Source organism: Micropterus dolomieu, linkage group LG07 (assembly GCF_021292245.1).
Source record: "Micropterus dolomieu isolate WLL.071019.BEF.003 ecotype Adirondacks linkage group LG07, ASM2129224v1, whole genome shotgun sequence".
In the NCBI taxonomy this organism is placed as follows: Eukaryota; Metazoa; Chordata; class Actinopteri; order Centrarchiformes; family Centrarchidae; genus Micropterus; species Micropterus dolomieu.
The window spans coordinates 3,144,962-3,157,459 of record NC_060156.1 but is presented as its reverse complement, the minus strand read 5'-3'; the positions used below and the strand labels follow the sequence as shown (position 1 = coordinate 3,157,459).

General features: G+C 38.7%; 1 protein-coding gene across 4 annotated transcripts in view; it reads left to right on the top strand.

The window, feature by feature from the left end:
• Window positions 1-11,427, top strand: part of col18a1a (collagen type XVIII alpha 1 chain a) — a 78,719-nt gene extending 67,292 nt beyond the window's left edge. For all 4 annotated transcript variants that reach the window (XM_046053247.1, XM_046053246.1, XM_046053245.1 and 1 more), the window contains 22 exons: window positions 261-296; window positions 562-651; window positions 754-786; window positions 1,443-1,478; window positions 2,320-2,379; window positions 2,480-2,557; window positions 2,655-2,690; window positions 2,811-2,864; window positions 3,038-3,103; window positions 3,669-3,743; window positions 4,063-4,093; window positions 4,392-4,436; window positions 4,535-4,569; window positions 4,660-4,791; window positions 4,969-5,116; window positions 5,328-5,392; window positions 5,668-5,796; window positions 6,387-6,419; window positions 6,526-6,843; window positions 8,173-8,370; window positions 9,781-9,896; window positions 10,048-11,427. In XM_046053247.1, coding sequence (XP_045909203.1) covers window positions 261-296; window positions 562-651; window positions 754-786; window positions 1,443-1,478; window positions 2,320-2,379; window positions 2,480-2,557; window positions 2,655-2,690; window positions 2,811-2,864; window positions 3,038-3,103; window positions 3,669-3,743; window positions 4,063-4,093; window positions 4,392-4,436; window positions 4,535-4,569; window positions 4,660-4,791; window positions 4,969-5,116; window positions 5,328-5,392; window positions 5,668-5,796; window positions 6,387-6,419; window positions 6,526-6,843; window positions 8,173-8,370; window positions 9,781-9,896; window positions 10,048-10,261 — 2,028 coding nt within the window. In that variant the 3' untranslated portion in view covers window positions 10,262-11,427. The remainder of the gene's footprint in view (window positions 1-260; window positions 297-561; window positions 652-753; window positions 787-1,442; window positions 1,479-2,319; window positions 2,380-2,479; window positions 2,558-2,654; window positions 2,691-2,810; window positions 2,865-3,037; window positions 3,104-3,668; window positions 3,744-4,062; window positions 4,094-4,391; window positions 4,437-4,534; window positions 4,570-4,659; window positions 4,792-4,968; window positions 5,117-5,327; window positions 5,393-5,667; window positions 5,797-6,386; window positions 6,420-6,525; window positions 6,844-8,172; window positions 8,371-9,780; window positions 9,897-10,047) is intronic.
• The last annotated feature ends 1,071 nt before the right edge of the window (window positions 11,428-12,498 follow it).

The window sequence follows — 12,498 nt, the reverse complement described above, 5'->3', positions numbered from 1 at the left end:
TGATATTGAAAAAAAAGCTTTTTTAATTGAGTCAAGATGTTGAGCTGCTTAAATAATAACACAGAAATTTAATTATTTTAATGTATTATCTTATTTAACATGTTTATCGTGTAATAATATAATAGATGCAGTGGGTTTGTTGTCTTCAATGAATGAGAATGTTGTTCCTGTTATCTTTCTGATCTATCTATCAGATCTGATCCAGGTATTTGGACATACAATGCTTTCATCTTTTGTCTCATTCTTCTTTAATTCTACAGGGACCAAAGGGTGAGAAAGGGGACAAAGGAGAGAGGGTGAATATCATTTTTAACCCTGAATATCTGATTCTTTATATATTATGTTTACTACAAAGTGCTTCACATGTTTCTTTGTAGTAAATTTGATCTGTCAAACCTTTAAAGAGTTCTCAAAAAGATAAAAACCTACTTTTTATTACTTTTTGTTACTTTTAAGATATTTTTATTATGTATGCTTAATAGAAATCTAAAGCTGTGTCATATTGAAAATTACGTTAATTTCCAGTTATTTATCTTTTTGCTGTCCGTGTTGTGGTTTTAGGGTGACGCAGGTCGAGATGGAACCGGACTCCCAGGTCCACCCGGCCCACCTGGACCACCAGGACAAATCGTCTACCAGACATCCGGCAGTGTAAGTAACAAACAGCGTGCGCAGTGGCAGACGTGCAGAAAAGCAACATTTGAAAAGTAATAAATGAGCAATGACATCTTCATTTTCTTTGTGTCACTACAGTTTGATGGTGGTGTTGGCAGGGTTGGGTCTCAGGTTTGTACTCGTGTTTATACAGTAACACTGTAACGTAAAACAACTCTGATGTAAATACATTATATTTATTTTACATGTATGTGGGACTTATTGTTGTTGTATTGCGTTTGGTCTAACCATTCACTTTACAAGGCCCTGCACACTTCATTTAGCTTTTTACAGCACATATAAAGTTGACTGTGCACTTGTAATTATAACCGTAGAGTGAGCTGTCAACTGAGATGTGACATCCACACATGGTGAAACATGCAATTAACTTTTCTGTCTTAGGGTGATTATGGAATCACTGTTGTCAAACTTTATTTGAACATAGGACTGCTGTCATTAATGCCTTTGCTTTATTAAATATAATTCAATTCAATTATTTATATAGCGTCAAATCACACCAACAGTTATCTCAGAACACTTTTCATAAAAGAGCAGGTCTAGACTGTACTCTGTGATGATATTTACAGAAACCCAACAATTCCCACCAAGAGCAAATATAACCACAAAAGAACATCTGTTTCCAGTTTAACGTATTATCAAAGACTGCTGTATACCTGTATGCACTTATTTCACAAGCTACATTTTAGAATGAGTCAGGGCAACAACAAGTTGTGTGGATTTGCTTGTACATTCAATACTAAGACACTGTTTTATGTTTTCCTGTACAGGGAGGACCTGGTTTACCTGGTCAAGCTGGATTCCCTGTAAGTGTCTCTATGTTACATAATTAATGTACCTTAACTTTATTATAACCATAAATGTGAAGTTAATTTACTGATTGTTAAATCCTGTTGTTAATTAAAAAATTTCTTTAAATTTTTTTTTACTGTAAACAAATCCCATTAAAATACCAAAACCAACAATGTGTTAATCCACCTATCAATACTTTCCAACATCCCTACCTTGTCTGGCGCGCTCAGTCTTAAAACAATTCACTCCTACAAAAGATGCAAGTGGGGTCACAAATATAAAGTGAATTAAAGGCCCTGAAAAAGCCACGTTGTCCTACATAAACTCACTATTTTCAGCCGAAGTTTGAACAGATCTGGTTTGAAGTTGGTGCTCAGTTAAGACATGGTGATGTCACGTATTTCATTGCACCAAACAGGATTGGACATTTGCATTTGATTTGAAACACGTGATGACTGTTGTTGGGGTGATGCTGCCAGTCCACTGTTCTGATCGAACCACACCCACGCGGTCCTGACGAAGCAGATCAGTTTTTGAGTGTTCTCTTATTACTTAGGATTTGAAACCACGTTTTCAGGGGCGTTAAGCGAGCAACAAATGTCACTCTGTAGTATAATCATTCCATTTTGGCACTGCATTGCTCAAAGAAGCCCACAAAATCTTGCCCACTTATTTCCACACTATGTAAACAGTGGTCCACTCAGCAATGCAAACGTTGCGCTGTATCGACAGAGACCGATGGAAGGGCTGATCTTGCTGGCTTGAATTGATCTAGGGAGACTTTCCTGCTGCCAAATGGCTGTTACTCTGATCTCTTGTAAGTTAATAAATCTTATATTTATCTTTATCTTGCAGGGTCCTATGGGACCAAAGGGTGACAGAGGAGAACCCGGCCATCCAGGCTCTGCAGTGAAGGTAAAGTCTTAGTTATTTGTATGTTCGCCTATTAATTTAGACACTCACCATCAAGACACTGCTGTAATTAAGTCTGTGTTGTCTCGTTGCTGCTGTTCAGGGTGAGAAAGGTGAGCCTGGCTTAGTGATCGGACCGGATGGAAATCTTCTGTCTCTGGATGGGCTTAGAGGTCTGAAGGTAAGGCGTCTGTTTTGTCTCTCTCACACAATAAGGCAAACATGCAAATACAAACACCTCTCCTCTAACTAATCTGCTTCCTGAACCCTGTCTATAGGGAGACAGAGGACCTCCTGGACCTGTTGGACCCCCTGTAAGTCTTTGAGCATTTCTATTTAAGATATCTGCACTAACGTATCAAAGCAGTTTTTTTTTTCCACTACAGTCTCCAGTCAGCTCACATCGTGTTTTATTTGATGATTTACTGTTGTAGGGTCCGTATGGGCCTGCAGGATTAAAGGGTGAAATGGGAATGCCAGGAAGACCTGTAAGTACAACTTCCTTGGTGTCTTATATTTGTATATGTTCAATATGTAATACTGTTCTTTATTTATATTCCTTTTGCTGAACTATTGTGCATTTCCGTACTGACATTTTAATCCTATTGTTTCTGTTTTTCCGAGTTCAGGAATATATTAATCATTAAGTTTCTCCCCCAAGGGTCGCCCTGGTGTAAATGGATACAAGGGTGAGAAAGGAGAGGGAGGAGCCGGCTACGGCTACCCAGTAAGTGTTAATATTATTACCAATACCTGAGATATGCTCATTTCACAGTGGCAGAAGTTACAAACATTTATCTAAATAAATATGTCAGAGGCTGCACGCCTCTGGAGCAACAAGGGGTTAAGTGCCTTGCTCAGGGACACAATAATGGATGTGTCACAGTGGGGAGTTGAACCCAGGTGTCTCACACCAAAGGCATGTGTCTTATCCACTGCACCAAAGCTACACTGCCACAGATCAGCTGGAGAAATTCCAATGTAGTACCAATAACACATGTCTCTCTTTCAAGCACACAACCCCTGTTTAATGTAACAAATGTCAGCTGTTCTGCTCTGTACTTGTGTCTCGTCAGATCACATGGTTTGTGCACTGGCATTCTTTTTGAATTGAAATGAGCTGCTACATACATGAAAATTACTCAGTGAATGGATGCTTCCAGAGTGAGCATCCTGAAAAGCTGTGCATTTCTCAGACTTGTCAGTGTTTGCCTAATACTCACCACTGCCACCAATCATTTTGATCTATACACCACACAGTGTGAAAGAGTGAATAACTTTGTTTTCATCAGGGAGTCCCTGGCCAGCCAGGGCCACCTGGACCACCTGGACCCCCTGGGCCAGCTGTTCCCTTAGATCGCTTCAATGTGAGTAGACAAGATCACAAACGTCCTACGCTGAACTAAGTTTTGGACATTTATATGGACCAGTTAGTGTTATTGGTTGTCTGTAACACAAAGTTCATGTCTCTCATGTGCCCTTTTCTCTCATATTGATCACGTTTGAGTCATAAAGCCAGTTAACCAGTCATTATCTGGTGCTTTTGTTCTGTTGTTTAAGCCTGGTAGGCTGGTGAAACTAGTGAATCAGTTGCTAATTGCATAATTTATGATAACTTAGACACTTATTTTCCTCTGTTGTTGCTGGAATTGCAAAATTGAGCATGTTGTCTGTATCTGTTCATAGCGCTACGATGAAACTTCAAGGAGTTACCAAGGTATGACCTCCAACACACACCAATACTGTAAGATTGAGAGGTATAATAATGTTAAGTTAAGTAAATGTGCCAGTCATGGGAAGGGAGCTTTAGAAAGGGTTTAAAGTGTCTGCAGAGATAAACAATTCAGTTTGATCCAGCTGCCTCAGCCTGAAGGGGATATACACTCTTTTGTCAAGAGATTAAGCTGTCAGGTCTTACTAGATTTGAAAAATGACTTGATAAAACACAAGACATCACTATCAATGATGAACAGTGTTGCAGATACACCGATGTTAAAAATGATATGTTGTTGCAGCAATTAAAGGGGAAAAAGGAGAGCGTGGTGATCAAGGAATCCCAGGTTTGTATAAAATATAAAGGCTGTACCATTATTACATACATGTCTTGAAGTTAAATATTAGTACTTGATTATTAAACGACTACTTAATTTTTTTCCAGGAACAGCCTCTAATTTTGACATTTACACATTCAAGGTAATCACTACACCACTGGTCAGTGTGCTTCATATGCTGGACGTACTGTAAGAAGAAAATTCTTGATGATGTTGAACTGTTTTCCAACAGAATGAACTGAAGGGAGAGCGTGGAGACTCAGGTGTGAAGGGAGAAAAGGGAGAGCCTGGTGGTGGATATTATGATCCACGTTATGGAGGAGTACAAGGCCCACCAGGGCCTCCTGGCAAACCAGGCCTGCAGGTGAGTAAAATATCAGGTCCCATTTTCTAAAAGATTTCTGGTTTTACCTGTACAGTAAACACATGACCTGTTATTACACATACAGTAAATGAAAATTGTTTTGTTGTGACCTAGATGATAGATTTCTTTTATTTAAAGTGACGCCTCTGTAATTTAGATTTTTCTCTTGTATGTTAGGGTCCAAAAGGAGATTCCGTAATGGGCCCTCCTGGACCCCAGGGGCCATCAGGACCACCAGGAATTGGTTACGATGGGCGCCCAGGTCCTCCAGGACCACCTGGACCTCCAGGACCCCAAGGATCACTTCCTGAAGCACCCAATCACTGTAAGTGGAATTTTCTATGTTTAAATTCTAGAGGCTTTGCAGAGTAAATGAAATGCAGCTTGTTATCTTCGGAAGTGAAGAGTAATACTACAACTAGTGTGGAGTTGACTTCAAGATACTGTCAGTACTTTACTTGTTGATGTCAGAAGACAAACTCCACTGGAGCTGTTCATAAGCCAAATCACTGACAAGCTTTTGTTGTCATTTGAAGCCGTCATTGTTCCCGGACCTCCTGGTCCTCCTGGTGCACCTGGAAGTCCTGGTGTCTCCTCTGGGGTAAGTGCCATCATTGCATCTTCATATTCCTCTGTCTGACTATTTGATTGTTAGGCTGGCACTGAAAATAAGTTATTTTGTAAGGATCAGTTTGCACACTGGAACAGTTGTTACGAATCGATCATGTTGTGCCTAAAACACATTTGCCTGATCAAATATTCAGGGCGGATCAGCTGATCAGATCACTTCATTTTAGGAGCAATTGGCAGCCATTTATTAGTTATTCTGTTTATGTTCAACAAAAGCTAAACACCATGTATTTTGGTTTTCAACAGGTTACAGTTTTGAGGTCATATGATACAATGGTTGCCACTGCCAGACGGCAGACAGAGGGCAGCCTCATCTACATCATAGACAGAGCAGACCTCTATTTGAGAGTACGCGATGGACTGCGGCAAGTCATGGTACCGTAATCTGCTTTTCACCCAAGAAAATGCAAGGCTTTGAATTTTATTAAGGAGATTAAAACGGGCATTTTACTGCTGCAGTAATATATTTTTGACCAATAGGGGGCAAAAAATAAATTCACACAGCTACTTTAATTTAATTTTGTATATTCATGTTTTTTAAAATAACTATTAATAATAATAGTAGTAGTAATAATAATAATAATAATATTATTACTATTATTAAATTTTATTTATAAATTTTCAATGTATTTGTTCAAAATACCTTTATTCATGTCAAAATGTTTACTGAAGTCATGTGTTTGTGTGACATAAAGTTAAAAAGTATAGAGACAAAATAGACAATAGGCTTGAGCATACCTTCATACATACATTAGCTCAATACAGCATCTCCATATCAGATTAACAGAAAGAGGGAGTGTCTGTATTTGGAAGTCATTCAAATGTTGGCTTTCTAAGTACCCTGGTATACTGCAATAACACGATACCGTCCATGTTTAGTACACTCATATTATTTAATGTACAGTTCAGATCAAATAATTCAGTGTGATTTAAGACGTCACTAAACAGCTCTTATCCCTTCTCAGCTTGGAGAGTACAGTCCCTTCTTCAGAGATCTGGTAAGCTGCACCGAAGAAAAATAGAGAATAGACTAAACACATTTTTCCTTTGGGGCATTCACTGACTGATATTTCTTTTCATCTTTTTAACTTTTATCATTTAAAGGAGAACGAGGTGGCAGAGGTCCAGCCTCCACCTGTGATTCTGTACCCCCAGTCCCAGGACCAGTCCCAGTCCCACAGCAACGGAGCTGGCCATTACTCCCAGGGAGCTTCCATTCGACCCATTCAGCCTCCACCACACCCCCCTGTAGACCCCAGATACCCCCCTCACTATGATCCCAGATTCCCAGAAACGAGACACACAGGTCAGACAGATGGAAGACTGGCCACCCAGCAGACTGAGGACAGATACCCTGTCACTCCGCAGCGACGACCCAGCCCACCTGTACTGCAACCCCATGTGGACACAGCAGGATCGGGAGTGAGTATTTTTATTATTATTTATTTACCGGGGACAATGCACATTAATCAACACCGTAGTTAGACTTCAATGTAAATGTACTGAAGTTAGCTAAATAGCTAATTTTCATCTGTGGTCCCTGTGGTGAGCAGGTTATAACTATAATTAGTGCCCAACATCATCAGTACAGTGCTTCAACAAGTTCTGCAAGAAAAAAACATTAAATTATAATGCATAAGTGGATTACATATATATATATATACATACAAGTACTGCAAGAAAGATAAAGTACTAGATAATACATAAATACATGACAAAAGTGACAGAAGTACTGTATATGAAAAATTTAAGATTATGCAAAGTGCAGAAGATATATGGTTTGATTGCTGGAGTAGAATCTGGAGAGCTCAAGAATATATTAAATGTTAATTATGAAAGGGATTGCATTAGTTTAATGCAGGATCAGCCCTAACCCTAGCACAGTGATGATGAAAAAAATGTAGTGTATACAGAATATTTGACATGGAGGTTTAAATTTCTAAGAAAAAAAGGAAACAAACTGATCGGATAGCAAAAAAAGGAGTTAATTCCCAGAGAAAGGTTTGTAGAACAGTGAAGCAGCGATTGAATTTTGGGGGGTATATGCCCCTCTTTTGTTTGTTTTATGTACCTGTGTCCAAGAAGCACCTGCTTGTTTTTTTACTCCCATTACATCCTAGTAATGCTTTTTTTCATTTTAAGATTAGATTATTTATTTTTTTAGCAAAAGCATGAATAGAGGCAAATATGTTGACTGGTTTTGTGGATAACTGTGGAGTATACTGACTGGGTAAAAGGCTAGGTAGAAATTAACGGTATAGAGAACGGGGAACTTCATGTTAATAATTCATGTTTTACAGGAAATTTATATTTGATTATTATAGCTTGCCTGATATTGGAATTTTTGTGTCTGATACCGATGCCAATATTTGAGTTTCCAAAATGAAATAGTGATATATATATGTCCATGGCCCATGTAGAGAGCGGGACACTTGAAAGTCTATTTGTCAGTCTTTGCTGGTGGACTAATGGAGACACCTCACATATATCTTTGACATTTCTGTAACGCAATTATTTGTTACTTATCAGCAGACATATATGTGAAATAAGCTAATATTGGCTGTTTTATTCATCAGGGTCACATACTGCCAGACAATGGAGCTCAATGAAAAAGTATATGCAAAAAACAACCAATAACCAATTTTCAATAATGTGCTAAACTTGGTTTATTAAAATAATGTATCCTGTTCTGATGCGTAACCAGAGCAGGTCAAACAGCGGCTTAACATAAACCTGTGTCCTCCTCATCAGCTTCATCTCATCGCCCTGAACGCCCCTCACACTGGTAACATGCGAGGAATTCGCGGGGCAGACTTCCTGTGCTTCCAGCAGGCCCGCGCTATAGGCCTGAAGGGGACCTTCAGAGCTTTCCTGTCCTCCAAACTTCAGGACCTCTACACCATTGTCCGCAGGTCGGACCGGGAGAGCGTGCCCATCGTGAACCTCAAGGTACGATACTAATACTTCTGTGGAGGTGGAAATATTGCTAAAGGGCCAGATACACTCCGAACGCACAGAAGATGTTGTGACATTTTGGGGGGCAGGGGCTCAATTGAAAAAAGGGCACAAATTATATTATTATCATTAACACTTACCACGCACATGTGACAAAGGCTTAGTTTCACATTATGGGGAGGGCTGTCTGTATCATGTAAAGATCTATCCGCATACAACAAACTCATAGAATGGATACTATATGAGGAGCCTACGATCAAAATGATGAAGTTACTGATTAAGGCAGGACCCTTTTTCATATAGTGATCAATTTTGAGATTTTGGTCTATTTTGCTTCCATGACTTATTTTACTGAAAAGGAAAGAAAACTTCCAGAATACACATTTAGGTGGTGTTTGTTTTAAGCCTACTACCCTTCGTCTGTTTGCATTGTAGATTTCTTCTAAATAAACCAAAACACTTTAATCTGCATTTTTAAACAACATTTCAGGAGAAAAGACTCTTGATGTAAGTCATTAACTGAGAATGTTCTGAGGTGATATGCTTTAGTTATTTTGTCTTTCCTATTAACCCGCAGTGCCTTGTTAAATGTATGCAAATAATTAATGCCTAATTTGCATATCAAGGTGACGATTGTGATGACGTTATCAGGCACAGATTTTACTGTATTCACCTTTAGTGTCTCCATTAAGTACAATACATTCGCCTCAATGGCCACGATATATTGCCTTAGCTGAACTTTAACTTAAGTTATTACATTAGCTAGTAGCTCATGAGTCATGCATGTTAGCAAGACACAAGCAAACTATATTTGTCTTTTGGCTAATTAGCTGCAAACTCAAGGCACTGGTAGTTTAGTGTTTTGTTTATCATCAGACCGAGGGAGAGAGGGCACCGGAACTCAAACAAAGTCTCATCTCTCCGACCTGATATTTAGATTTTTTATTCAATAAAGAGATTTGTTTGACAGGGAAGCTGTCAACTATAGTTTTACGAATGTATTTATTCATAAAACTATTTTTAAAAAGCACACCAGAAAAAAGGGCACTTTCTCTTGAGGATAAAAAGGGCAGGTGCTGAAGCCCCTTTTGATGTCTAGGTGTGCACGTGCCTGTTCTATTTATACTACTGGCTGTGTGCATAGGCAGACTCTCACAGACATCAGATTTTGAATTTTACATCATGCTAAGGCTGTGCGGACGCACAATGTGTCATTTTCACTTACATCCACATTTATGGTTCTGACTACTTTTATTTTAAAGGTGTCTTGTGTGTCATTTATCTGGATTCTGGTTGTTGTTTACTACTGTGTCTTCACTGTTGTCTTAAAGAAATATACTTTATGTATCTTGCTGTTTTATGCTGTAGGAGAAATTCAATTTAAAGCATTATATTCTATTGCAGGACCAATTATTGTTCAGCAGTTGGGAGTCTATGTTCGGTGACAATGCAAGCAAAATGAGGGAGAATGTACCTATCTACTCCTTTGATGGTAGAGACATCCTCAGGGATAGCGCATGGTGAGTCTGTTAACTGGCCATGATTTTGTTTGTACAACTATCATTTAACACAGCATCCTGTGCACTCACATGTAGCTGTTCATGTAGAAGTATCCTTATTGCTGAAAATTGTATTTATCATGACCTCTGCGCTTGTTTTGCTTTCCATCAGGCCAGAGAAAATGGTCTGGCATGGATCAAGCAACAAAGGCCACCGGCAAACAGACCAGTACTGCGAAACATGGCGGGCGGGCGACCGCGCTGTGACTGGTCTGGCATCATTACTACAGAGCGGCCACCTCCTGCAGCAATCCTCCAGTAGCTGTTCTGGCTCCTACATCGTCTTGTGTATTGAGAACGCCGCGACATCACACTCCAAAAAATAAATCCCGTCCATCCTCCTTTTTTTTTTTTTCTTCTGGGCCCCAGTTAAACACAGTTTTATTTCCCTGATAACACGCCTCGTGAAAATGTGGTGTTCGATGAACTGGCCCTACGGCTCTTCCCTGGCAGAGATGCTTTGCGTCTTCTGTTCCTCCCCACCATGAACGCCAAAGAGACAGAGGGGTGTTGGTCCTTTTTCTCGGGGGCATTGGCACATATTTTCTCCAAGGGGTGGAACGTGAGAGGAGAAGCTAAACGCGTTCTCAAATTGTATCCTTTTTTTTTTATTCTGTATATTACATGTTTGACATTTGTGATTTTATTTTTTTTTTTTTGGATGTTATCAGTGTTTTACCTTTTGAACTGTTTATAAAAATGCTATATCCATCCTGTTTGTATTTTAGGTATTGATCATTTCCACATTTTTTTCCAATTTCATTTACCAATTGTGGGTTACGACGGGGTACAGCAAACTTTAAAAGACTATTTTAAATTTAAAGAAGATAATAGATATTTATTTTTAAATGAAGTTATGTAAGGACAAAAACAATTTTTGGGAAAATAAAAACAAAGCTACATACCCACCATTTATATTCACAGCTACACAGCACAGAACTTTTCATTCTTTTCAAAACATCTTCTAATCAGAAACTGTGCCTTATTACACAACCAGGACTGCTTTAAATAAATAAGCTCAAATACTGAACCACTTCTTTTGTACGCATTATTCTACACATATGTAAAGGTTACAGCGTTTTTTGCTCAAATGCATTCAGATGCTTTAACTTCACGCTAAATTTAAATGATCTTACTGGACACAGATACTACTGTAATGAAAAATCCCACATCCTGAGGGCCAGATTCCTTCTAGCTGAAATTGAGCCTTTTGAATTTGATTATTTCCCTTTTTGCCACTTTAGAGAAACCTATCTGTGAGTAAGCTGGATGTGATTAGTTTGCTGCTAATCTTTGCTGGAGTGATTGCTGTCACGAGTGTTAGCAGTATGTTAAGGAGACAGTATTTGCTGTAGCCTTGCATTGAATTTCAGAGACGACCCTGGCCTTAGTGCTATGATGTCTTGACTGAACCTGTGGATATCCATTTTTATAACAAATTGTGCTGTACTGTTTCTCCCAGGCACTGAATTAAAGTCTTTTTCAACTACAACAATAATGTCATGTACTGTATATATGCACAGTATTTTATGTGCTCAACCAAATGCAGCCATCTCATGAAGATCTCTGATAGCGCCGTGACCTTGACACGTTTCGTACAGCAACCCTGACCAGCGGTTTTATGTCCTATTCAATGAGATCCTTCTTGTGGCATTGACATCGCAATAAAAGGCGCTACCACACCTGGGTCATACAAAATCTATTAACCTTCACAGTTAATCTACACTTGTAAATTAATTGATTTCAACTTGACCATTAAAATCATAACTGGTAATATCTATTTGTCATAAATATTGGACTGTTCCCGTAGCACCTCACAAAGGTTAATTGGGTGACCCTATTCAACAGTACAGCCACCAATAGCGGCCAATTATGGGTGTGTTAAAACAACAACAACAACAAAAATTCCAGACATACTTAAAGTAAATCTATCAATGTGTCTGGATTAGGAGTTAACGTTGTTGGTAGATGGGTTTCATTATTAACTAATTAGGACACTCGTATAATAGCCCTGATTTTCCTGGACATGTCAAGATTGACATTTCTAAAAAAAAATTTAAAAATAAATAAAAGAAGAAGAAGAAATTACCAGGCAATCATGAATCCATTGGCTGTAGGTTCTACAAGTAAAGTGGATTTTAAAAGAGAACTGAATTAGGTCACCAGTCATTGGCGATGGCTTATGAAATCCCCTTAAATCTCTTCTTTAAAGTTAGGAGGCGTTTCAAGATAATATTTGATTAAGAAGATTAATTTGAATTATTCAGAGCTGGCCTAATTTCTTAGTTATTTTAAAATTATATGCCCACCATAAGATAGTTTCTTACATTCAGGTGGTTAAAGTGGAAAGTACCTTATTTATCCCTCTATATGTAAAAACATTCATGTAACTGCAGGTAATGCTGTCAGGCTGTTGAGATCATATTTCTGCCGTATTGGCTTCAGTGCACTGACTCCCTGTAAAATCCAAATGAGAATTTAAAATCCTTCCCCTCACTTACAAAGTCCTTAATGGTCAGTCACCATCATATCTTAAAGAGCTCATAGTACCTTATCATGCCAC